This window comes from Anomaloglossus baeobatrachus, chromosome 5 (genome assembly GCF_048569485.1).
Source record: "Anomaloglossus baeobatrachus isolate aAnoBae1 chromosome 5, aAnoBae1.hap1, whole genome shotgun sequence".
NCBI lineage: Eukaryota > Metazoa > Chordata > Amphibia > Anura > Aromobatidae > Anomaloglossus > Anomaloglossus baeobatrachus.
Window position 1 is genome coordinate 414559753 of NC_134357.1, and position 27807 is coordinate 414587559.

A 27807-nucleotide genomic window follows, 5' to 3' on the forward strand; every position below is an offset into this window, starting at 1 on the left:
CAGACAACATGCGGTCTAAGGAACTCTCAATTGAGGTGAAGCAGAACATCCTGAGGCTGAAAAAAAAGAAAAAATCCATCAGAGAGATAGCAGACATGCTTGGAGTAGCAAAATCAACAGTCGGGTACATTCTGAGAAAAAAGGAATTGACTGGTGAGCTTGGGAACTCAAAAAGGCCTGGGCGTCCACGGATGACAACAGTGGTGGATGATCGCCGCATACTTTCTTTGGTGAAGAAGAACCCGTTCACAACATTAACTGAAGTCCAGAACACTCTCAGTGTATCTGTCTCTAAGTCAACAGTAAAGAGAAGACTCCATGAAAGTAAATACAAAGGGTTCACATCTAGATGCAAACCATTCATCAATTCCAAAAATAGACAGGCCAGAGTTAAATTTGCTGAAAAACACCTCATGAAGCCAGCTCAGTTCTGGAAAAGTATTCTATGGACAGATGAGACAAAGATCAACCTGTACCAGAATGATGGGAAGAAAAAAAGTTTGGAGAAGAAAGGGAACGGCACATGATCCAAGGCACACCACATCCTCTGTAAAACATGGTGGAGGCAACGTGATGGCATGGGCATGCATGGCTTTCAATGGCACTGGGTCACTTGTGTTTATTGATGACATAACAGCAGACAAGAGAAGCCGGATGAATTCTGAAGTGTACCGGGATATACTTTCAGCCCAGATTCAGCCAAATGCCGCAAAGTTGATCGGACGGCGCTTCATAGTACAGATGGACAATGACCCCAAGCATACAGCCAAAGCTACCCAGGAGTTCATGAGTGCAAAAAAGTGGAACATTCTGCAATGGCCAAGTCAATCACCAGATCTTAACCCAATTGAGCATGCATTTCACTTGCTCAAATCCAGACTTAAGACGGAAAGACCCACAAACAAGCAAGACCTGAAGGCTGCGGCTGTAAAGGCCTGGCAAAGCATTAAGAAGGAGGAAACCCAGCGTTTGGTGATGTCCATGGGTTCCAGACTTAAGGCAGTGATTGCCTCCAAAGGATTCGCAACAAAATATTGAAAATAAAAATATTTTGTTTGGGTTTGGTTTATTTGTCCAATTACTTTTGACCTCCTAAAATGTGGAGTGTTTGTAAAGAAATGTGTACAATTCCTACAATTTCTATCAGATATTTTTGTTCAAACCTTCAAATTAAATGTTACAATCTGCACTTGAATTCTGTTGTAGAGGTTTCATTTCAAATCCAATGTGGTGGCATGCAGAGCCCAACTCGCGAAAATTGGGTCACTGTCCAAATATTTCTGGACCTAACTGTACATTCATGTTATATATTCATAAATCGGGAATAAGTCCATCAACTTAGATATGTGTATATATTATGACATTCCATACATCCCAGGACAAAGGACCCTATATTTATGTACATATACGATGTTTGTAGATAGAAGCAATTACTATAATAAGGCTAGCATAATTAATAAGTTCCCTTAAATTCCAGGGAAACAAACAACCAATATAGTTCTTAGATTCAGTATAATATCATATAAAAATGTTTAATTATAGCAACATCCCATCATATCATAGGTCCAAAAGCCTGAGACAAATAATGTCATAAGGTAGAGAAATTTTTAGCCCTTATTAGAGGATACTTAGCGTTCACTAGTAGCTCCCTTGCGGTTCATGGAGCCGACTGCTAGGCCAAGGAAATCCCCAAATTCATATATAAACCTTATCCGACACGTTTCCCCCCTCACATTCGGGGTTCATCAGGGGTAAGGGGACTAATCAAGTCCAAAAGAAGGGACCACCTGTAGAATAATAAAGATACTTACATATTTGCATATTCGTATCCATAAAAAATACTCATTAATGGTCATATAATAATAATGGGGGGGATATATACCAGGATGGGGGAACATATATTCCAGGGTTGGGGAACATATACACCATGCTGGGGGACATGTACACAAGGAAGGAGCCCAGGATGAGGGACATTAGAACAGGATAGGGGACATTACTATATAATGGGGGGGAGGGAAACTCATATGTCTGTATAGGATTTAGAACACTAAATGTATAAATACATATACATGCATCTGACTAACATGCGGGGATGGGGGGCCAGGTCCAAATTTTGCATCGAGGCCCATCAAACTCTAGTTACGCTACTAATCATAGACCATATTACAGTGAGACAAATGGAGTAAGTAGGGGTTAGTAGACTTATTGGGGCCAATTCATCCAGACTAGCATAGCGCACATCATGTTACGCCAGTCTTGCTGAAATAGAAGGTGCCAAATTCATTAAGGGAATACGATAATTAATTTGGCGCCTATACTACGTAGCGTGCACCTCTGTGCCCTGCACCAGAAATGTTACTTCAGTCAGGGGCTAGAGCTGCATTTTTGATTAGACAGGTGGGCGTGGGCATTCCCCATCTCCCCCAGCTGCCACAGCAGTCCATTGGTGCCCTGAAATTGCCATGTGGGTCAACAAATGATTCTAAAACAGTGTATCCTCAGGATCCTGTGCCTTAAATGCCACTTTTAGAAATTGACGCCAGGTATGGTGACTGTTCAGATCCTGAGCCCACTCCATGTGCTGACCGGAGATGTACTGTAACTATACGGGGGATGTCAGGAAGGGGTTGAAGGGTTGATTTTGATGTGTAGGATTGCTATTTCCAATAGATGGCACTAGAGAAACCATTCTCTTTTGTGTTTTTTTTAAGGGAAGAAGCATTTGCAAGTCTAAGATGACAGCACATCGCAGCGAGTGCCTGACAGTAGTAGACAGGTTGTGTCTCCATAATACAGACTCTGTCACGTGTTTCCAAGTAATACTACTGTCTCCTCTAATAATAGACTGTGCAAACCAGGCAGCCCACTCAGGATCGCTGTATCACATTATTTACTGAAGACTAAGATCAATCTTCACCACCGAAATAGAATACAACTATTTGTCCTTTGACTAAAGTATACAGTACATGCTAAAAACAAAAAAGCATATCTGCCAAAATTCCTATTGTAATGCCGATATACTAACACCGAGTTAATGTGTTGCAAAAACTATAAGGAGTACTATAGGGTGTGCGTTATACTATGTGGAGGACTATGGGGTGTGCATTATACTCATTATACTACATGAAGGACTATGGGGTGTGCATTATACTACATGAAGGACTATGGGGTGTGCATTATACTACATGGCGGACTATAAGGTGTTACTTATACTACAAGGAGGACTATGGGGTGTGCAGTATACTATGTGGAGAACTATGGGGTGTGTATTATACTAGGTGGAGGACTATGAAGGTTGCATTATACTATATGGAGGACTATGGGATGTGCATTATATTATGTGGAGGACTATGAGGTGTGAATTATAATATATGGAGGACTATGGGGTGTGCAGTATACTATGTGGAGAACTATAGGGTGTGTATTATACTAGGTGGAGGACTATGAGATGTGCATTATAATATATGGAGAACTATGGGGTGTGCAAATGACACGCCCACCCCAGGGCCGGGGGACTCTGAACCGGGCCACACTAGTCCGGGGATGTCAGGAGACCGACTCCGTGACCCTGGTGGTGTCTTTAAATAAAGGGGATGATGATTATTTACAGTGGAATAAAGTTTGTGACGCCTCCTGTGGTTTTTGCGGCTATGTGGGCTTCTGCTGCATTGTGTGTTCCCCGGGGCTGGTGATGATGTTGCAGCTGAGGTGTTCTTGCTCCCCACAGGTGGAGCGGGACCCTGGGGCGACTGTTGGGATTTGAAAAGTCTGTCAGGGCAGGCTGTGACGCAGGAGGAATGGAGACGACACCAGGGCTTTGCAATAACAGTCTTTTACTCACTGAACCAGTTCTTCAAGTTTAAAGCCATTTTAGTCCATCCACGGTATGCTGGGATCCCTGGTGATGGGCAACCACCGATCCCGAGTAAGTCCGAGGTCAGTACAGGTTCTCGCTTTTGTTTGCCTTTCCTGGTCGTCTCTCTGCGCTGACTTTCACCCTCCTGTCCTGCGCCTCCACACACATTGCCCTGAGCCAGGGGCCGCGGACCAGCAATTTGACTTCTGCCTGCCTGGCTCCCTCTGGGGACCTTCAAAGGGATTGCTGCCTGCCTGGCTCCCTGGTCCTCTGTGGGCCCCCTTCCAGTGGATTTGTGTGCTGCTTGTGGCCCAAAGGTGCGTACAGCCACCCTGGCCTCCGGTGTTACTAGGAAGTCCTGAAGTATCGTCCTAGCCTAGGGACCGGGACCCCGTTTGCGACCAATCCCTTCACTTTGAACTACTGTCTGTGAAACGTCACTATAGGGGTATCTGACACACTTCCCTTAAGCCACTAAGATCCTTTCTTTTTTCTCCTCAGAGTTGAACAGGACCCCTGTGGCCCTCACCCCTAGTCTGTCTCCTCCCTCCTCCCTCCTCCTGACTGACTGACTCTGTCAATGGTCAACTTTCAAACTTAGCTCCACCCATTTTAGCTCAGACTGCTCACCCACTAAGCTCCTCCCCCAAGATGGTTCTAGATACAGTGCATGGGGACTAAGTGCCATAATCAGATTACTGGTTGCAATGCATTAATGGGACCTGCCCCGGCCTTGATCTAATGTGTGAGCTAATAATTGGGTGTCTGCAGGTCTTTTGGTACATGAACCGGTAGATGACCCCTTTCTTACCCAGGATGGGGCACCACACCTCTAACTGAGGTGCAGTACCTCTGTGGCGATGGCAGCCTCAGGGGTGCCACATATTATACTACATGGAGGACTATGGGGTGTCCAGGATACTGCATGAAGGACTATAAGGTGTGCATTATACTACATGGAGGACTATGGGGTGTGCATTATACTATGTGGAGTACTATGGGGTGTGCAATATACTATGTGGAGGACTATGGGGTGTGCATTATACTACATGGAGGACTATGGGGTGTGCATTATACTATGTGGAGTACTATGGGGTGTGCAATATACTATGTGGAGGACTATGGGGTGGGCAGTTTACTACACTGAGGACTATGGGGTGTGCATTATACTACATAGAAGACTATAAGGTGTGCATTATACTACAAGGAGGACTATGGGGTGTGCATTATACTAGATCAAGGACTATAGGGTGTGCATTATACTACATGGAGGACTATGGGATGTATATTGGGGTGTGCATTATTTTATATGGAGGACTATGGGGTGTGAATTAGCTGATAATTTTAGTTGTTTCTTAAAGGAAATCTCTCAGTAGGATCAACCTTCCTAAGCCTTCTACATGAGCATGTACGTCATAGGAAGTTGGATAAAATTATACTTTGATATATGCATTCCGATGTCTTATTCCCGAGAAATCCAAATTTTTCTTAACATGTAAGTGAGCTGTTAAGATCTGTGGGCCGGACACTGATCTCCCTGATAATCTGCCTCCAGAGCTTATATAAATGAAAGAAGGCATTACCAGTGTGAGGCATGTAGATCAGGAGAGCGGACTGTCAGTCATTACATGTCTCACACTGACATGCAATGAGACATGAAGTAGCAAAAAAAGGAATGTGAACATTGCAAATTGTTATTTTCAGTAGGATTTAATAAAAAATATAAAGGGTGTGAAAAAACGGAGATAGCATCTCTAAAGAAAATGTATAAAATTACAAGTTAAGATGCAGAGGACAGCAACGTGTGAAGAAGGTCTGTCTGCTGTGATTTCCTGTTAGAAAAGTCCGGTTTCACACATGGCTGTTTGCGGTTAGAGTAGAGACTGCAATACACGCACCGTCCGCGGACCTAAAGACGCTTACCTCTTATTCACTATTTAAATAAGATGTCTATTCAGCTGAAAGTACCGTAATGTTATGCTAACAAGGCTAATAAGTGCTATGCAATGTTCAGAACCCACCACGAGGGTCTGCAACTGCATGCTGCCCCTGCCGCAGGAGACCCACAACCAGTCTGTGCTTGGACCATGAATGTCTGAAATGTGAAACCAGCCTAAACATTTTTGTTGACTGGAGGACTGGAAGCCATCATCTATCTCAACCAAACTCACAACTTGCCAGTGAAGCCTTAAAGGTAACCTGTTAGCCAGATGGGTGCGAATGTGGACTGGACTATTCTCTGGCGATGAAGCTTTAAAGCATATTTTCTCTGAAATGTCAGAGCGTTTCAGAATAAAATTACCTGGCTGCAAGCGAGTAGCCATGATCTGATCTGTGGTTAGGCAGCAAGAATTAGATGACCCGTTAGTTCCCTTTAAGGCCTTCTAGCTCCTCTAAGGAAATCATGCATTTGATTGACATAAAGGATGGGTTCCAGTCCTCTGCCAGACAAAGGGTTTAGGCCGGTTTAATGCTTAATCTCTTTTTATTAAACTTTCAAGATATTATGATACAGAATTAACAGTATGTATAGTCACCTTATATCAACTATAAAGTTACAATCAACTACATATTTTGTGAAACCAAATGTAACGAAAGATGATCTAGAAAGAGATATGGGTCTCTGCAAAAACAAGATTCACCATCGCATAGGTCCCGATGATTTAGGCCGGTTTTACACATTGACACATTCCCTGTCCAAGTACGGACAGGCTGTGGGTCTCCTCCCCAAATCAGTAACCTCATAAATGCTCATAGAAGTTCAGCCGGTCCGGACATTCTTGTTCATATTCAGATTGTGAATGTCATACGTGTGAAGCCAGCCTTAAGGGTACTTTACACGCTGCGATATCGGTACCGATATCGCTAACGAGTGTACCCGCCCACGTCGGTTCTGCGTCATGGGCAACTCGCGCGGCGTCACAGCGACGTCACATGGCAGCCGTCCAATAGCAGAGGAGGGGCGGAGATGAGCGGCCGGAACATGCCGCCCACCTCCTTCCTTCCTCATTGCCGGTGGACGTAGGTAAGGAAATATTCGTCGTTCCTGCGGTGTCACACATAGCGATGTGTGATGCCGCAGGAACGACGAACAACATCGTACCTGCAGCAGCAACGATATTTGGAAAAGGAGCGACGTGTCAACGATCAACGATTTTTCACGTTTTTGCGATAGTTGATCGTCGGTCCTTGGTGTCACACACTGGAATGTCGCTAACGGCGCCGGATGTGCGTCACTAACAACGTGACCCCAACGATATATCGGTAGCGATGTCGCAGCGTGTAAAGCCCCCTTAAGGGGCTCGTTGGGGTCAGGGAATTGGTGACGCACATCTGGCCGCATTAGTGATGCCGTTGCGTGTGACACCTATGAGCGATTTTGCATCGTTGCAAAAACGTGCAAAATCGCTCATCGGTGACATGGGGGTCCATTCTCAAAAATCGTTACTGCAGCAGTAACAAGGTTGTTCCTCGTTCCTGCGGCAGCACACATCGCTCCGTCTGACACCGCAGGAACGAGGAACCTCTCCTTACCTGCCTCCCGGCCGCTATGCGGAAGGAAGGAGGTGGGCGGGATGTTACGTCCCGCTCATCTCCGCCCCTCCGCTTCTATTGGGCGGCGGTTCAGTGATGCAGCTGTGACGTCGCTGTGACGCTAAACGAACCGCCCCCTTAGAAAGGAGGCGGTTCGCCGTTCACAGCGATGTCGCCGGGCAGGTAAGTAGTGTGACGGGTCTGGGCGATGTTGTGCAGCACGGGCAGCGATTTGCCCGTGTCGCACAACAGATGGGGGTGGGTACCTACGCTAGCGATATTGGTACCGATATCGCAGCGTGTAAAGCGGCCTTTAGGCTATGTGCGCACTAGAAAAGTGATTTTTCTCAAGAAAATTTCTTGAGAAACTTCTGGGAGTTGAAGTTTACCTGCGGTAAAAAGCCGCACCAAAACCGCTGGAAAAACTCATGCGGTTTTGCCGCGGTTTTGCTGCAGGTTGGTCTCTGCGTTTTTTTTATGCTGAACTGCAATAAATAATATAGATAATAGATAGATAATCGATAGACAGATAATGGATAGAGGGAAAGATGGATAGATGAATAGATAGATAGATAGATAGATAGATAGATAGATAGATAGATGAGAAAGACCTATATAATGTTCCACCCCCTTCATATTCTAAGCTGGCACCCTTTAGTGACTTTCATGTGGCACTAAAGGGTGCCTAGCCTTGTATTTAGCCAAAAAAATAATTAAATAATTTAAAAAAAAATGACGTGAGGTCCCCCCCATCTTTTGTAGCCAGCTAGGGTAAAGCAGATGGCTGCAGCCTGCAGACCACAGCTGGCAGCTTCACCTTGCCTGGTAATCCAAAACAGAGGGCACCCCACGCTGTTATTTTACATTAAATAATTTAAAACAAAAAACGTGGGGTCCCCCCATATTGGATCACCAGCCAAGGTAAAGCGGACAGCTGGGGTCTGATATTCTCAGACTAGGGAGGTCCATTGTTATTGGACACTCCCCAGCCTAAAAATAGCAGGCCGCAGCCGCCCCAGAAGTGGCGCATCCATTAGACGTGCCAATCCTGGCACTTCGCCCCAACTCATCCCGTTGCCCTGGTGCGGTGGCAAACGGGGTAATAGATGGGGTTGATGCCAGATGTGTAATGTCACCTGGCATCAAGTCCTGGGGTTGGTGATGTCACGCGTCTATCAGATACCTGACATCACCAACCCAGTCAGTAAGAAATAAAAAAATAGACAACAAAAAAAGTTTTATTTGACAAAAGACTCCCCACATTCCCTCTTTCATCAATTTTTTGACAAGAACAATCAAATCCGGGTCCGGCGTAATCCAATAAGGGGGGGGGGTGGGGTGGCACGACGATCCATACCATAGTCACTGTCCCAGTAAGTGAAGAACAGAATGTTCCCCATTGGCTGGGAGAGCAATGCAGTGACCTGAGCTAACATCAATAGGTCAGCCCAGGTCACCGCAGGGGATGCCGAGCGCTGCCATCAGGAGGTTAGATGAGATCATTACCTGCTGTGATGATCTCCTGCAGTCCTGCCATCAACGCTGTCACTGACTTCTATGCCCGCCGCGTTGTCGGCAGTATCGCGAGAGCCCGTGACATCACCGCCAGTGACAGTCTCGGGCCGCTCGCGAGACGGGCATAGACAGTAGTGACCGCGGTGACGTCAGGAGGCAGGAGATCATCACCGCAGGTAATGATCTCATCTCACCTCCTGACAGCAGCGCCCGTCATCCCCGCGGCTGCACGGGGAGGCTACACTGCTGTGTGTCAGTGTCTGCCTGCGCTGCAGCGTGACAAGCTGCTGACACTGTGGGCAGACACGGACACTGCAGGGTGGGCAGCCGCGGTGCCGGAGCGGGACACAGACTGCATGGGCACCTGGAGGTCACACGGAAGTGCTTCTGTGCGGCGTCCAGGGAGTGTGACGTCTGTGTTTACTCTGCTCCGCTTCCTCTTCTGTCATAATGACATCACTCCCTGCAAAACCGCAGGCAGCGATGAGCATTACCGCAGGTAAATCGCGGCTATACCGGGGGTATACCGCACATCATTTACTACCTGCGGTATACCCCCGGAATTGCGCGATTACATTACAGTGAATGGAGTGAGGTACCTGCGGAAAAGAAGTGACATGCACATTTTCTCAAGAAATTTTCTCAAGAAAATCTTCACAAAAAATTTTCTTGAGAAAAAAACGCAGTGTGCGCACAGCTATTTTTTTTTTTTCCCATAGGTTTTGCTGGGAAATGTCTGCAGAAAGATTTCAAACATTTCTCAAGAAATTTCCGCAGCAAAACCACGGGTAAAACGGCCTAGTGCGCACATAGCCTTTAGGGTTCACTGGTAGAACCCCCATAAATCCTATGTCTGCTAGGTTACATTGTATAAATCTACACAAAAAGATGAGAAACTTTGTAATTACTTTGTAAACACTTTTACTTTGTGACTGTAAAGGATCTGTTCTATTTTGCGTAGCCTGGAGATAAGGGGAGCACAACATGTATTTTAGGGTTATTAGCTTGCACCACTTTGAGGGGCTGCACCAAAACTCAAAGAGGCCATAGATATCTCAGAAATGAGTGTTTTTAGTTCTGGAGCTGCCACTTTAAGAAAAAAAAAGGAAAGGGTCCCATGGGCCCCTATTTGATGCACAAGTCTAGATAGCATGAGGCCAAATGTGGTCCATGAGCCATCCTCTGTTTTAGGATCAGTTTGCACATTGTGTATTTGGTGCCAATGTTTCTATAGTGTATATATCCGCTCTGCACAAAGTTTTAACCCCCCCCCAGCAGACTTTACAATCCGCACCACAGATCAATTTCTGTACAATATTTACTCAGCGATGTGTGGATGAGATTTGTTTGTGGTCTCGTTAACTTAGCTGGGGCTATATTATTCTGCAGATCTTCTGCACCAAATACCCGCACAGTCTGCCAGTACACTGTGAAATATCTGAGCTTTCTGATGTAGGGGAAAAACGCCCCTGCATCCATAGGAGCTCAGCTACAGTGTTAGAAGTTGCCTGGTTTCCAGTGGCATCCAGCAGAATGGCAAATACAGCTCTGGGCTATAATAAAAGGTGTTAGTTTTGGATTAGTCCAAGGTAATTATCATTATAATAATTATTATTATTTTAGTTGAATATATTGATGCTGTATATAATCTGGAAAACAATCTTCAAACGTGGACATTCTAAGTGAAGTATTATACTCCTGAACCCTTTAACACTAGAAGTCCCAGAAATGTCGAGCTCCATAGGGTTCCAATGGTAGAAATGTTAAATGACCCCTCTCTGGGACTTCTAGTGTTTAGACCCCTACATTACATGGTGCCCATTGACAAGTGACCACAGAATATTTTGTGCCAGAAAGTGTGGTTTACTGTTTCCAGCCACTCTATATTCTGTCTTATTTGGACGGGTCCTGGGTGTTTGTCCTCGTACATCGCCTATACCTATTTATTAAAATCGTCATCTCTTTATACTGGTGCTGCTGTTGGACGACCGTTCCCTACCCTTTAGTGGTGCACAGGTTGTTTTCCAGCCTGCGTTCCCAAGGTGTTTACCTCTGTAGTAAACAGTTTTTTTCACACTCCTGAGAATAAAAATCACAAGGGTGGACGTCTTTAAATATCTATTGATTTCACTCTTCTTGTGGAAACCCTTCTATCTGTGGGATCATAGACGCTTTACAGTCACCTAAATGTATATAAATCTGCCATATCTTAGTTATCCATCTGCTATCCATTCCTAGCGCCAGGGCCCACTGATGTTAAAGTGTCCCTTCTGTACCCCCTGTTTGTTGTGGTTAATCCCTTGTTTGTTGTGTGTATCACCGTGCGCTGGATGATACCTTTCGGGTAAATAAACATAACAAATATGCAATACATCAGACCTTGACAAGACAGGCATCCGTGAATTCTCTGTGTTAACCCTTGCAGCATGATGTCTACAGATTACATAGCAAAAACCTGCTGACAGATTCCCTTTATAAGAATATAATGTGGATCTCCTCCCTAAAAAGCTGAATTCAGACCATGACGTTTGGACAGGTCTCATATATGCCAATGAGGCTGTTGAGTTTGGATGAGGAGATCCATGGCCTCTCCAGACATCACACTCCGTACTCGGATCATGTTTCATAGACGTCTGAAATTTTCCCAAAGAATATTTCCCTCTAGCAGGGGTCTCTCTTCCCATCAGGGCTCTTGTAAAGCTGGGTGACAGCTCGTGTGATTTCTGCAGTGGTAGTTTGATTCTTGTCACGGTTATTCCTTAGATGTGGCTACAGAGAAATTCCCTTCAATCTTGTCTGTCAGACGTGTTCTGCAGTAATGCCTTTCTTTATGATTCTGTATCTTGCAGGTTCTGCTCTTGTCGCTGTCATTTTTCTGCAAACCAAGTCAACAGCGTGGGATCAGAGTTCAGCTGTTATCAGGACATGGTACAGCAGAGCAGTGCTGCGGCAGGAGCTGCCAGTACTTGTGTCCTGTAGAGGAAACACCGAAGCCGTGTGCGCTGCAGTCTGGGATTGTGCAGCGCTGCGTCCTGGACACATGGGGACGGATCAGGATGAAACTGGATACCAGAGGCAATTTAATGCAGCTGTGTCCGTTATTCAGAGCTTACCAAAAAATGGTATGTAAAGCCCTATGTGACCCTGTTATGTCAGGACTTAATGTAAGGTTCCTTGACTACCTATCATTTACCCATAATACATCCTAGAGATTAAATCCCTATTTCTCTGTGATTTATGGGCCCCTATACCCGGAGACCCCACAGGCCTACCTGCCCTATAAGAAAACCCTGGATAGTATTTAGGGGCAGTGATAGATCAGTCATGATGTAATTAGTAGACTGTGCCATATGGTAAATATGAATACTATGACCGGTTGGAAGGTGAAGTCCTAAATCCCGATTCCCGGGGTCACATTTGCCCCTTAAGCTTTAAGATAACTAAATCAGTGACACCGCTTCCAACTTTCTCCTTGTGCCACATCCATTATTCTGACACTTTATCCTGGTTTCCATGTATCCAATGAGACGGGTCATGTAAATAAGTCGTGCAAAAAGTATATATCTAGGCCTCTTCAGTGTAATAGGAAGATGTATAGAACCAGCTTGCTTATTCCTATGTGTCTATCCACCTTTTGTGTCATCATCCACTGAGTAACTAGACATTTTATTTTCTGGTCCCTCTAGGCGCTTATCGGCCGTCCTATGAAGAAATGCTCCGATTCTACAGCTACTACAAACAGGCTACGATAGGACCCTGCAATATATCTCGCCCTGGATTCTTCGATCCTATCGGAAAGTACAAATGGTATGGGCACTATACTTTATCTCCTATGCCAGCATGTGAACGTCTTATAGTCTTATAGAGACAGTCTCCTATTCAGAATCCTCCTCGGTGAGCAAGAGTGGGGTGATAAATATCAGCGACTCCCAACTGGCAGATTACCTGGATATCTATTATGGCTGCCGTGTACTGCCACGTTTTCCTGAGACAATCCCATTAATGAGGACCTGCCACTTGCCATAAAAGTGTTTTTGTTTTTTACATGCTATAAATGCCGCTAATCTCCTGAATCTGCAATGTTTTTCTTTTCATGAGATAAATGGAGGACCACTATAGAGCAGACACAATGTTTAATTTAAAGGGGTTTTCCACTACTATTTCACACCCTTTGCCACATATCATAACTCTACAAAACATTACCTTTTGTAATATACATACAGTATGTGGTCAAAATTGTTGGTATCACTCGTTTAATGAAAGAAAAACCCACAATGGTCACAGAAATAACTTGAATCTGACAAAAGTAATAAATAAAAAAAATCTAGGAAAATGAACAAATGAAAGTCAGACATTGCTTTTCAACCATGCTTCTGCAGAATTTAAAAAATAAAACTCATGAAAAAGGCCAGGGCAGAAATGATGCTACCCCTGAAAATAATGTGACAAAAGGGACATGTTAAATCAAGGTATGTCCCATAATTAGCACAAAAGGTGTCTACAATCTTGTAATCAGTCAGTGGACCTGTATATAGGGCTACACATACTCACTGTGCTGTTTGGTGACATGGTGTGTACCACACTCAACATGAACCAGAAGAAGCGAAGGAAAGAGTTGTCTCAGGAGATTAGAAAGAAAATTATAGACAATTATAATACCATCTCCAAGCAGCTTGATATTCCTGTGACTACAGTTGCACATATTATTCAGAAAATTTAAGATCCATAGAACTGTAGCCAACCTCCCTGGACGTGCCACAAAAGGAAAATTGATGATAAATCAAAGCGATGGATAATAAGAATGCTAACAAAAGAGCCCAGAAAAACTTCTAAAGGGATTAAAGGTGAACTTCAAGCTGTGGGAACATCAGTGTCAGATTGCACCATCCGTCGTTGTTTGAGCCAAAGTGGACTTTATGGGAGATGACCAAGGAGAACACCATTGTTGAAAAAAAAACAAAAAAAAAAGCCAGACTGGAATTTGCCAAACTACATGTTAACAAGCCACAAAGTTTCTGGGAGAATGTCCTATGGACAGATGAGACAAAAATGGAATTTTTTGGCAAGGCAGATCAGCTCTATGTTCACAGCCAGTAAAATGAAGCATATCAAGAAAAAAACACTGTCCCTACTGTAAAACATGGAGGAGTCTCAGTAATGTTCTGGGGCTGCTTTGCTGCATCTGGCACAGTGTATCTTGAATCTGTGCAGGATACAATGCAATCTCAAGACTATCAAGGGATTTTAGAAAGAAATATGCTGCCCAGTGTCAGAAAGCTTGGTCTTAATCGCAGGTCGTGGGTCTTGCAACAGGATAATGACCCAAAACACACAGCTAAAAACACCCAAGAATCTCTAAGAGGAAAACATTAGACTGTTCTGAAGTGGCCTTCGATGAGCCCTGACGTAAAACCTTTTTGAGCATCTTTGGGAAGAGCTGAAACATGCCATATGGAAAAGGCAACCTTCAAATATGAGACAACTGGAGCAGTTTGCTCTTGAGGAGTGGCCAAAATACCTGTCAAGAAGTACAGAAGTCTCATTGATAGTTATAGGAATTGTCTGATTGCAGTGATCACCTCGAAAGGTTGTGGAACAAAATATAAAGTTAAGGGTACCATCATTTCTGTCCAGGCCTATTTCATCAGTTTTATATTTTTTCTTTAATTCTGTGGAAGCAGAAAAGCAATGTCTGACTTTCATTTGTTCATTTTCATAGATTTTTAATTTATTATTACTTTTGTCAGATTCAAGTTATTTCAGTGACCAATGAGGGTTTTTCTTTCATTAAACAAGGCTTACCAACAATTTTGGCCACGTGTGTACTTGTATTGAATGTATAGCGTCTATGAGCGTATCCTAGTGGGGATCACATAGTACTGGATCGTTATGCAGATTCTTCTTCCTCCTCTGTTACGGCTGATAGTTTGTTTTTTTTTTCCAATATAGAAATCAGAACAAATGATAGGAATCTGTCATTGGGCTCATGGTGGTGGGTGTAGACGTTTTGGAGTGAATCACAATCAGACTGCCTCACAAGCTGAGCTGGACAGTTTCATTCAGAAGTAACAGCATAACACCTATGTTTTTGAAATGCAGATGACAGCACTTTACTAGCAAAGGTGTTAGGTAATCCAATCACTTACATGTACAGCTAAAAAGCACCAAAATTTGCATAACATACGCAATGACGGGGATGTACTACCCATCTGGCAATTGCTGGTACCTACCCTGGGCTGCTTTTACCCCTGGTATCTCCCAATACCTTCAGCTGCACAGGGTAGAGAAGCGAGGGGGCGAGCTAAGTGCTGGATCACAGGCTACTGCATTGCATTATGGAACTCGTAGAGTACAATAAGCCTGGGGAGAGGAAGTGATCTATGTAAACATCAGAGTGATGCTATCTGCATGATAAAAGGTTTATATTACTATAATAACAGTATGGATGCATTTAGTGGCACATCATAGCACAATTGATGAATAAAAAAATAGGATAGTCGATAACTTCTTTAAGGGCTCTGGTAAACATTGACATTTACATTATGTAAAAAAATGCATATTTATGGCAAGTGACCGGTCCTCTAGTTACTGTTCGTACTGATATTAGCAAATGTATGCAGACAATGGCAAATGCAGAAGTGAAACAGTGGTGAGCACTACGCAATGTAGACAAAGCACAAACTTCTATATCCTTTTTTTATATGACCCATATCAGCCCCTTGTCTAATTATACGAGGGTCCAAGGGTAATTCAATATTACTTTCTTCTCATTTTCACCGAACAATTATCCTTAATTTGCATTACTTTGGTGTGTTTTTTGCAGGGATGCTTGGAGCAAGCTGGGTGATATGAGTCAAGAGGACGCCATGTCTGCGTATATCAAAGAAATGAAAATGGTTGCAAAAAAGGTACAGTATATAATGTGATTTCTTATTAAGGACAAATGCTAATAATGGTGGAGAAGTTGAATAAAGCCATTATTATGACCCAGGTCCTATCAGATCTCATTTTAGTCCTGACAGTTCATTTGTAAATCAGCCACTAACATGAGGTTGTCATGTTATATCCAGTATATAGTCATGGCATTAGTCCATAGCTTCACACCATAGAAGAGTGGTGATTCAAGATATTCACTATAGGCTTTGTTGGCACCTAGATCTGCTTATATCAACCACTCCACTTTGGGTCATGGGTGCCTAAGGGGGAACTAGCAAGGCGGCATATTTTGACATGTATTTCTGACATACAGGACCTTATGTTCTGGAGTATTCTGTAGGGAAAAAGTGAAAAACCTTCTATTTTGTATGTTTCAGATAATAGATACAATCCCCTTGGAAGACACATCACCAGAGATGTTTGAGCCTTTCCGTCCCCTGTATGATGTCATCCCTGACATGCCGCGTCCCCCAGACTCCTTTTTCGAGGCCAGCAATGGTAGGTGGATGCTCCACTATTATAAAATCTTAATCATGACCTCTACACTATTCTTTAATCTCATTAAGACATTTTACGCTCCATCTTAATGATGGGCATGCAAAAAGAAGATGCACCAAATTTATTAGTAGGCACAAACCACTATGCACCTCCCCAGAAATATGACTACTGTCAGAGACTGGAGTAACATTTCTGGAATAATGTATTTTGTCACTTTCAATTAATTTGACGGGTGGATGTAGCCACACCCTGTCCCTCCCTGTTTTCTTCCATTTTGGTAGAGCTACTTCAAACTGGCGTGAAAATGCCAAAAGTCATAGAATGTTTGTGCAACTCCATGTTGCATAAAATATTTGCAACTTTTCAAAGGTTTTACGCCAGTTTTCTGGTGAAACTTAATAATAATAATAATAATAATCTTTATTTCTATAGCGCCAACATATTCCGTAGCGCTTTACAATTCAGGAGGATCATATACAAACAAGTAACAGTTATAGAAATACAATATTTAGAGGGGAAAAAAAATACAACCCTGCTCGTGAGAGCTTACAATCTACAATGAACTGAATGATGAGCATGCGCTACCATGCTCGGGTGCTCGATATTTGTTGACAGCAGTTGAGTGCTCGGTACTCATTAAGAGCAGTTGGGTGCTCTGTATCTGTTAAGAGAATTAGGGTGCTCGGTATTTGTTAAGAGCAGTTGGATGCTTGGTATTCGTTAAGAGCAGTTTGGTGCTCAGCATTAATTAAGAGCAGTTGGGTGCTCAGTACTCATTAAGAGCAGTTGGATGCTCAGATTGGCGTGACTCCACTTTGACTTGAGCACCTGAGTATAATGGAAGTCAATGGGGGACTCAAACATTTTTCCAGTAAATCTTTTGGAAAAATGCTCGATTCCCCCATTGACTTCCATTATATGTGGGTGCTCGAATCGCGCCCATCCAAGCATCCAACTGCTCTAAACGAGTACTGAGCACCCGAGCATGGTAGTGCTCGCTCATCAGTAGTGAAAACTCTTTTATGAATTGCCCCCACAGTGTCCTTTTATGCAGTTTTAGGGGTTATCGATTCAACACAATATGAGCTTCATATAGTAATAATTTAAAAACAACAATATTTTTTAATGCAGCTATGAAAACATAGCAAAAAATCGTAGGAGTTACGCTAACGCATTTCGAATCAAAGCTTGGTTCTTAATCATTGCATAGTGTCCTTTAGGCCTCCTTCACACGTCCGTGCAAAACATACATTTTGCATGGTCTGTGGTGTAGGTGCGTATGTCCAAGTGTGTGTTCAGCATGTGCTGGCCGTGTGACATCCGCATAGCACACGAACGGCATGAGTTTCTATACTTGCCTGTCCATGGTGCGCTGCTGCTGCTTCTGGTCCGAGGTGCAGTGAATATGTAATGAGCATAATGAGCGGGGGTCGGAAGCAAGTGACAGCAGTGCTGAAGACATCAGTGGTGGAGAAGGTGAGTATAGAAAAGCATTTTATTTCACAGACAGGTGGTTTTCTCCGGTACGTGTCACACGGATCACATCAGTGTGCGGTCCGTGTGACACCCATGCTGCCGGAGAAAATCGGACATGTCTACATGTGGAACACACTGACACACTTATGCTCCACATGGACACACGGTCCATGTGCAAACACGCACGTGTGAGCAGACCCATTGATTTTAATGTGTCTACATGTGTCCATGTCTCCGGTACGTGTGAAAACGGATGTCACACATACTGGAAACATGGACATGTGAAAGAGGCCTTATACAGAGCCAGTAAAAGAAGTCAGCCCAGGTTTACTACAGAGCCGCCGAAAATGTAAACTCAAGGTGAAAGCTAAAAGCACCTAGTATATTTTAGGAATATACTGTTTCTAGGATAAATTGCTAATTTTATTTTGGAACAGATTTTGAGTACAGTCATGGCCAAATGTTTTGAGAATGACACCAAAATTATATTTTCACATGATCTGTTGCCCTCTGGTTTTTAATTGTGTTTGTCTGATGTTTACATCACATACAGAAATATAATTGCAATCATATTATGAGTACCAAAAGGTTATATTGACAGAATGAGTTAATGCAGCAAGTCAATATTTGCAGTGTTGACCCTTCTTCTTCAGGACCTCTGCAGTTCTCCCTGGCATGCTCTCAATCAACTTCTGGACCAAATCCTGACTGCTAGCTGTCCATTCTTGCATAAGCAATGCTTTCATTTTGAGAGAATTTGTTAGTTTTTGTTTGCCCACCCGTCTCTTGATGATTGCCCACAAGTTCTCAATGGGATTAAGATCTGGGGAGTTTCCAGGCCATGGACCCAAAATCTCTATGTTTTGTTCCATGAGCCATTTAGTGATCACCTTTGCTTTAAGGCAAGGTGCTCCATCATGCTGGAAAAGGCATTGTTGGGCGCCAAACTGCTCCTGGACAGTTGGGAGAAGTTGCTCTTGGAGGACATTCTGGTACCATTCTTTATTCATGGCTGTGTTTTTAGGCAAGACTGTGAGTGAGCCGATTCCCTTGGCTGAGAAGCAACCCCACACATGAATCGTTTCAGGATGCTTAACAGTTGGCATGAGACAAGACTGGCGGTAGCGCTCACCTCTTCTTCTCCTAATAAGCTGTTTTCCAGATGTCCGAAACAATCGAAAAGGGGATTCATCTGAGAAAATGACTTTACCCCAGTCCTCAGTAGTCCACTCCCTGTACCTTTTGCAGAATATCAGTCGGTCCCTGATGTTTTTTCTGGAGAGAAGTGGCTTCTTTGCTGCCCTCCTTGAAACCAGGCCTTGCTCAAAGAGTCTCCGCCTCACAGTGCGTGCAGAAGCACTCACACCAGCCTGCTGCCATTGCTGAGATAGCTCGGCACTGCTGGTAGTCCGATCCCGCAGCTGAAACAGTTTTAAGATACGGTCCTGGCGTTTGCTGGTCCTTCTTGGGGCGCCCTGGAGCCTTTTTGGCTACAATGGAAGCTCTCTCCTTGAAGTTCTTGATGATGCGATAGATTGTTGACTGAGGTGCAATCTTTGTAGCTACGATACTCTTCCCTATTAGGCCATTTTTGTGCAGAGCAATGATGGCTGCACGTGTTTCTTTAGAGATAACCATGGTTAACTGAAGAGAAACAATGATACCAAGCACCAGCCTCCTTTTAAAGTGTCCAGTGGTGTCATTCTTACTTAATCATGACTGATTGATCGCCAGCCCTGTCCTCATGAACACCCACACCTGTGTTAATGGAACAATCACTAAAACAATATTAGCTGCTCCTTTTAAGGCAGGAATGCAATGATGTTGAAATGTGTTTTGGGGCTTAAAGTTAATTTTCTTAGCCAATATTAACTTTGCAAGTAATTGCTGTTAAGATGATCACTCTTTATGACATTCTGGAGTATATGCAAATTGCCATTAGAAAAACTTAAGCAGTAAACTTTGTAAAAATTAATATTTGTAGCATTCTCAAAACTTTTGGCCATGACTGTATTATATGGAGTGTTCTTTGGATACTACAGATTATTTTGCCACTATATGGTGGTAATATATGCTCACATACATAGTCACAAATCTGCTGCAGTTTATGGAAAGCCAAGGCTGGTTTAATACAAAAAAGAGGCTTATGCTAAATTGGCAAGCGGGCCGGCTACATATACAAGACTGAGGCTCCACAACTAGCCTTGGCTTCAGCTAAACTACAGTACATACGTGACTGCATATGAGCAGATTATTGCTTTGTACAGGGGGTTAAAGTTTAAAGATCTGTTGGATAGGCTGATAAACTTTGACCACGTTCCAGTATATCTTATCACTAGAGAGCGGCTATCTTCCCCATGAAATAAACATCTAGAGCTATCTGCAAGAGGTTGCCGCCTGACTTATGAATACAATACAGACAGCAAATTGAGGTTCATACACATAGCTGCTTAAAGGGATTTTATTTACAGGAAGGTTCTTCAACTTTTCTCCTATAGGCTATGTTCACACAGGATGTTTTTGCAGTGTTTTTTTTCCTGACCAAAACCTGACCTTGTGGCAGGATGTCTCCTGGGAGTCCTCTGCGGTTTTGATGCGTTTTTGTGGAGTTTTTACAGCGTTTTTTTCTGTAATGTCACGACCTGCAAGGGTTCAAGAGTACCCGAGTACTGGGCCAGACCGGTATTTACCTGGATCCAGCACTCTGGTAGTAAAAAAAAAAAAAAAAAAGTAGAAGAAAAAAAAAAAAAAGTAAAGCAAGCGCGCTATACTTACCAGTCTCCGGTAGATGCTAGAGTGTATGGGCTCCTTCCAGGTTTGATGTCATTCAACAGGCCCCTATCACATGGGGGCAGGGGGGGGAAGCATAAGATGTAGTGGAAGGAAGAAAACATGACCAAGCTCACTAACCCAGCTAGTCATGCCCACTAACCTGGAGGACATTCTAGGATCATCCGTACCTGCTCCCACGGCCCCTCTTACTTCCGGTGCCGCTCATTAGCTTCCCCCCCAGTGGAGTCTGTGGGTCTATCGTACAGTAAAAAATAAATAAATAAAAAATGACGTAGGGTCTCCCCATATTATGATACCCAGCACAGATAAAGCCTACAGCTACAGGCTGCAGCCCCCAGCTGTAGGATTATCTTGGCTGGGTATCAAAATAAGAGGAACTGCATGCTGTTTTTGTTTTTTTTTATTATTTAAATAAATACTTAAAAAACAGCGTGTGATCCCACCCAATATTGATACCCAGCCAAGAGAAAGCCCACAGCCTGGGGGCTGGTATTCTCAGGCTGGAGAGACCCAGCCTAAAAATATCAGCCTGCAGCCGCCCAGGATTGTCGCATCCATTAGATACGACAATCCCACAGCACTTTACCCGGCACTTGCCGAATTGCTTTTTATTTAATTTTACCATCAACTGAGCCATATGAGGGCTTGTTTTTTGCAAGACGAGTTGTACTTTTGAATAATGCCATTCAATTTATCATAAAAAGGACTGAAAGCAGGAAGAAAATTCCAACTGCTGTGAAACTGCAAAAAATGTTTTTTTGGGGGGGTTTTATTTACCATGTTCACTATACTATAAAAATGTTGCAGCAGCCAAACAAACATAATTCTAATGTTTAAATTTTATTTTCATGACGCCGTTTACCGACCAAGTTAATTAATTTTATATTTTGATTAGGCTGTTACAGACTTAACAATACCACATTTGTATTTGTTTTAATTATTCCTTAAAGGGGTGGTTCACCCATATTTTTTATTGTCTAGATCGATATTATATTGAGAAACAATGTTTCTCTCAAATACCTTGTGTTGGCAATAGTGCCTGTGAGAGGCGCTATTGCAGACCGCTGCTCCCCGTCCAGTGACGTACCCGTCCAATGCTGCCTCGTCACATCCGTGCAGCCGGCTACATTCTGAGCCCATCTGCTCCCTGCTCCTCCTCCCTCCTCCCTCACAGCACGTCTCTTGCTTGCAGCGTTGTGCGAGGAGGGAGGAGGGAGGGGGGAGCAGGAGACGCGCCGTGCTAGGAGAGAGGAAGAGGGGGGAGCAAATGGGCTGTGACAGCAGTGAAACACCGCTCACAGCTCAGAGTCTGGAAGAATGTAGCCGGCTGCACGGATGTGACGTGGCAGCATTTGACGGGTACGTCACTGGACGGGGAGCAGCGGTCTGCAATAGCGCCTCTCACAGGCACTATTGACAACACAAGGTATTTGAGAGAAACATTGTTTCTCAATATAATATCGATCTAGACAATAAAAAATATGGGTGAACCACCCCTTTAATTTTAATAGAGGAAATGGGGGGAGGGGGTGACTTAAACTTTTCTATTTTTTTTTTGTAATAGTTTTAAAAAATTTCTTTCCACTTTTCACTGTACTTTAACCTGCAGTCATCCCGTCACTTGTACTATACACAGGAATACTACACAAAATCACAGACGTCTATGAACATCAGCCATAAGCTGGCATTTATAGGAGTATCATCATGGCACGCACACAGGTCTTCAGCAGACCCTTGGCCATCATGTCGATCAATCGGCGTCCCACAATTGCATCTTGGGGGGCGCCAAAAGGTGCATGGACTGACATGCCTCCCTGCCAGTGCACTATAAATGCCTCTGTCAGAGATTGACAGCGGCTTTTAAAAGGCCAGTAGAGCTCCACCCGTGGCAGTTATAGTAAAAAAAATTGTGGATATAAAAAGCGCATATAGGGTTTTACTAGGATAACAACAGTAAGGGTTAATGAAAACCACTCACCTGAGATGGTTGTGGGACACACAGCAGTATTAAAGCATGTATCAGCTGCTGCAGACTCCACGTGCCAAAGGCAGAAGCAAGAAAAAACAAGGATACAAATGGAAAAACGTTCGCGCTGCTGTGCCAGTAAAGAGTTAATTCCAAATAAGAGCAATGCAGGGTAGTTTATTCTACGCGTTTTGGAGATAACCCCTCTCCATCAGGATATCCACCAAAAATCATCAGGAAATGGTGGATTTCCTCATGAAGGAGAGGGGTTATCTCCGAAACGTAGAATAAACAACCCTGCATTGCTCTTATTTGGAATTAACTCTTTATTGGCACAGCAGCGCTGATGTTTTTCCATATTTATCCTTGTTTTTCTCGTGGCAGTTATAGGGAGATGATGGCTGAATATCAGAGCCATCATCTTCCAGGAAAGCTGCTCAGGAACTGAGCCCGCATCAAAGTCAGGAAGCTATGACATAACTGTAATTATAAGGGACACACAGGGGACTGATGTACAGAGTTCATCCTTGTAAAGTAATAATGCTGTGACTGCATCCTATAAACTACCGTGTTTTTCCAAAAATAAGACATTGTCTTATATTTTGTTTGCCCCCCCCAAAAAAAAAAAAGCACCATGGCTTAATTTTGGAGTAGGTCTTACTCTTGAAGAAACATGGTTGGGGGAAAGTTTACTCCCCCCAAAAATTTGACACCTTCCCCCCCCTCCACCTTCCCAGAAAGACTCATACTTACCAGACCCCGGATGTCTGCATGGCTCCCAGGTCTTCCTGTGATCTCCGGTGGGCCTTCCCAGCAGGTATGCTGCACGCCGTCCTCCCCTGCTTCTGCCCGACACACTCATGTGTGATGTATGTACATCAGATTGCGCACTCATACGCATACACACACAATCACCAATCAGACAATCAGATCACACACACAATCACCGATCAGATCGCACACACACATACTCACTAGTCACTCACCACGTCCAGGGGTACAGAATGCCTCTGGCCGCAGGGGAAGATGGGAGGGAGTTACGCATCGCATGTCCTGTAAGCATTCCATCCGCAGGTCCTTGCGTTCCACCACACTACGTCTCAGTTATTGGTGGATGTGGTGATTGTGTGTGAGATCTGACGTGTGTGGGTGTGAGAGCTGATGTGTGTGTGGGTGTGCAATCCACTGCAGTGCCTCCCGCTTGGTGTCTGGAGAGGATGATCGCCGATTCTTCTGTCTTCTTTCTTCTCTCTTTTGGAGGTGTCTGTTGTCTGTATTGAAGTGTGCTGCTGTGTTCTTTAACTTTACCTGCATGGACACTTCATTATTGAATCCGTGACTAGGGCTTATTTTCGGGGTAGGGCTTATTTTTGGAAAAACACGGTAATAATGCCACAATATGCCCCCTTATAAAGTAATAATGCATTTTGAGTTCCACTTTAACAAATAAAAATCGTTCCTGGAGTGCCCACAAAAAGTAATGATGCATCCTTTGCAATTTCAAAAATACTCTGATTACCCCCAAAAAAGTTTAAAGGCCCCATTACACGCAATGACATCGCTAACGAGATGTCGCTCGGGTCACGGAATTCGTGACGCAAAGCCGTCCTCGTTAGCGACGTCGTTGCATGTGACACGTACGAGCGATCGCTAACTATGCAAAATATTTACCAAATTGTTGATTGTTGATACGTCGTCCATTTCCAAAATATCGTTGCTGGTGCTGAACGCAGGTTGTTCGTCGTTCCTGAGGCAGCACACATCGCTACGTGTGACACCCCAGGAACGACGAACAACAATGTACCTGCGTACTCCAGCAACGAGGTGGGCGTGACTTTCATGCGGCTGCTCTCCGCCCCTCCGCTTATATTGGACGCCTGCTGTGTGACGTCGCTGTGACGCCGCACGAACCGCCCCCATAGAAAAGAGGCTGTTCGCCAGCCAGAGCGACGGCGCTAGGAGGGTAAGTACGTGTCACGGGGACTAACATTGTGCGCCATGGGCAGCGATTTGCCCGTGACGCACAATCGACAAGGGCGGGTGCTTTCACGAGCGACATCGCTAGCGATGTCGCTGCTTGTAAAGCGCCGTTTAATGTCCCAAGTGCTCTCACTCCTCCCTCCTGCCACCAAAAATACGTAATAATACCCTTCAAAAATAATAATGCGGTCACTAAAAGTGGTTATTTCCCGACTGGCTGCTTAAAAAAATCAATCGAGTTGCAAAAAAAAAATTGCATCGAGTCCACCAGCCGAGGCTTTCCTAACACAGCTAGCACAGGCGGAGCGATTTGGTGACGGCTTCTTGCTACTTCCGCTGGACATACTGAAGTAATGTGTGGGCCCCTGCTAGTAAGTGAGCTGCAGACCTAAAATGATCTGCCGCCTTCCAAACAGAGAGCGGTAGGGTAGGGACCCCCTGGGTTTTCTGCTTTATAATAGGGTTTAGAAGTATCAGTCTTGAGGGCACCAATAAAGGTGTGAGTAGTGCGTTCCCAGGAATCTGGATGGGCCCCACTGTGTTAAGGACCTGTTACCTGCCCAAAAACTGAGTACACATTCACGAGTGGCCGGGCCCAGCATATGTATAGGGTAGTCAGGGGCTTTTTGGACTAATAGAAGCTTGTTTGGCTGACACCAAGGTACTGTAAATGGCCAGCCTATATTATGAGGCCAGAAATATTGCATTTATCCATATTATCCCTGCGCCATTTATAGACCTGTTTATTAAACTGATTTTTTTTCTCTACATTGTCCATAAACGCTGCCATGTTACAGATGATGAGAGATCAGAGGATACTAAGGAGCTGAGTGAAGAAACATGGGAGCAGTGCCCTGGAGATACCAGACAATATACTGCTATAATGGAGGAGCTGGAGCCGGGGGCACAGTCTGCGCAAGAAGAGCCAGAACAAAGAACAGATCCTTTAGGTCAGCGTGTACAGTCCACACCTGAATTATTCACAGTAATGTAAAATCTGCACTAGGATATGTGGTACAGATTGGGGACGGTTTACTAAATGCAGATCAGGTGCTGCTTCTGGGCCCTGATTGTAAAATGGAAAATTACTAACTGTGCACTAACATACTCCCGCCATTCATCCTGTTCTCCCGCCATTCATCCTGTTCTCCAGACGGTGCACAGGATAAGGCTAAGTTCACATTTCCGGTGTTTTGCATCAGTCACATGCGTTGCTTGACGCATGTGACTGATGCGCTGTACAACGGATGACAAAGAACAGAATTCTTTGTCGGACTCCGTTGTGTGCGGGGGGCGGAGCGCGAGGGGGTGGATTTCGGGTTGGGTGGAGCCGAGCGGGGCCGTGGCACTGAGGACGTCAGTGCCGCGGGGACTGCAGGGCTGGGGACGTGTGTGTGTGTGTGTGTGAGTGTGTGTGAGTACATGCTGAGTGCGGGAGGGGGCGGAGCCGAGCGGGGAAGTGTCAGGCTCCCTGCACATGTAGCCAGGGTAAATATCGGGTATAAGCAAAGCACTTTTTGCTTGGTTACCCGATATTGATCTTGGTTACCAGCATACCACTTAGCGCTGGCTCCCTGCACACGTAACCAGTGTAAATATCGGGTAACTAACCAAAGCGCATTGCTTAGTAACCCGTTGTGTACCCTGGTTACGTGTGCAGGGAGCCAGAGAGAGCATGCGCAGCGAAATGCTATGGATCGCACTGCTCAAAAAACGTTACATGCTGCGTTCCTCCCGCCCAGCAGTCAGTCGTTCCACGACTGATTAGTCGGACGGAGGGTGCAACGCAGCATCATCAGTCACAATCCGCCGCTCATACAAGTCTATGGGAACAACGGAATCCACCAAACGGATTCCGTTGTTTACCAGAGCCGCGGATTGTGACTGATACAATTTAACGGAAGTGTGAACCTAGCCTAAGAAATGGCCATCGCCCGTCAGTCGCTCTCCACTTCTGGTTTCTCTAAAGTGCATACTCTAGTCTACAGCATCATAATAGTGCTAACCACTTTGCCTCTGTGCTTCTTATGGATTGTTAGGCACCAGTTGCCTTGGAGTTGAGAACTTCTATATGTGTATTGCAGGTTTCACAGCATGCAGTGTGGTCGCCATGACCATTTCTCAGCTTTCAACAAGGATATAGCTCTATTTTAAGCTGGATTGTATACAACATCTATTGCTGTCATTGATTTTTTTATTATTATTGTTTTTCATCCACATTCAGGTGAGGCAACACACCCAGAGCAAACTGAGCAGAGGCTGCAGAGCTGGGGGTCAGAAAATGATTATTCTGACAGCGTGGAGCAGCTGGGGGCTGAGAAGGTGGGACGCTAATGTAAGAAAACTATTGTAATACTATGAGAATTAGTATATTTATTATGTATGTGCACCCTTTTAGGACTGTGAAGAAAATGATTCTAGGATCTATCCGCACTTATTTCAAGCATCTGATGTTGCACACAAAAAGACCAAGACTAGGTCAAGGAGGAAAAGTGTAGACCGGCGAAAGGATGATGATGACTGCGTATCAGGTATAAAAGGAAATATGTAACAGCAAGACGTTAAAGGGAACCTGTCACATGTAAAAATGCTATTAACCTGCAGATACGAGGTTAATCTGCAGGTTAATAGCGTTTTAAACCTGTCTGGCGCCTGCACATTGATCCCTGCTGCCAGGAGTACGTGAACTTTAATCCTCCCGGGAGTGTTCCAGTTTCAGTCACAGGGGCAGCGCCAGCGTGGGTTCAGTCACCACTCTGTGTATAATGAGTGGCGGCTTTAACCGCGCCCCCCCCATACTGACTGACAGCCACTCTGTATTAGAACCTGCTGTCAGTCAGTGCGGGGAGCGGTTACAACCACCGTTCTCCATACACAGCGGTGACAACTCGCGCTGGCACCACCCCCATGACTGGAACTCGAACACTGCCGGGAGGGATAAAGTTCAATTCCTCCTGGCAACAGGAACCCCATTTATATGCTTTTAAAGGTGATGTGCCTTGTTTATAAGGCAAAAACTGTTGCCAGGTTAACATAGCAATTTATATAAACCTACTTCAGTTATTCACGTGCCCGGGGTCCCAGCAGCGTTTTCTTTGTCCGCACAGTAACTGTGCATAGGGGCGGCTGGCTAACTCATTTTAATAGCTAAGCCGGCCTCTTCTCTATGAAATCAGCCTGTCAGCCAGCCCCCTCCACACACAACACAGATGACGCAGGCGCCAATGCTTTTGAATCTTACATTTTTTGAGTA

The 27807-nt window shown here is 44.4% G+C and overlaps 1 protein-coding gene across 2 annotated transcripts in view; it reads left to right on the forward strand.

Annotated features, from left to right (window-relative positions):
• Nucleotides 1–27807, forward strand: part of ACBD4 (acyl-CoA binding domain containing 4) — a 55269-nt gene that overhangs the window by 23453 nt on the left and 4009 nt on the right. For both annotated transcript variants that reach the window (XM_075350258.1, XM_075350259.1), the window contains 7 exons: nt 11755–12027; nt 12592–12712; nt 15729–15813; nt 16219–16339; nt 25352–25504; nt 26779–26876; nt 26953–27085. In XM_075350258.1, the coding sequence (XP_075206373.1) occupies nt 11755–12027; nt 12592–12712; nt 15729–15813; nt 16219–16339; nt 25352–25504; nt 26779–26876; nt 26953–27085 (984 nt within the window). The remainder of the gene's footprint in view (nt 1–11754; nt 12028–12591; nt 12713–15728; nt 15814–16218; nt 16340–25351; nt 25505–26778; nt 26877–26952; nt 27086–27807) is intronic.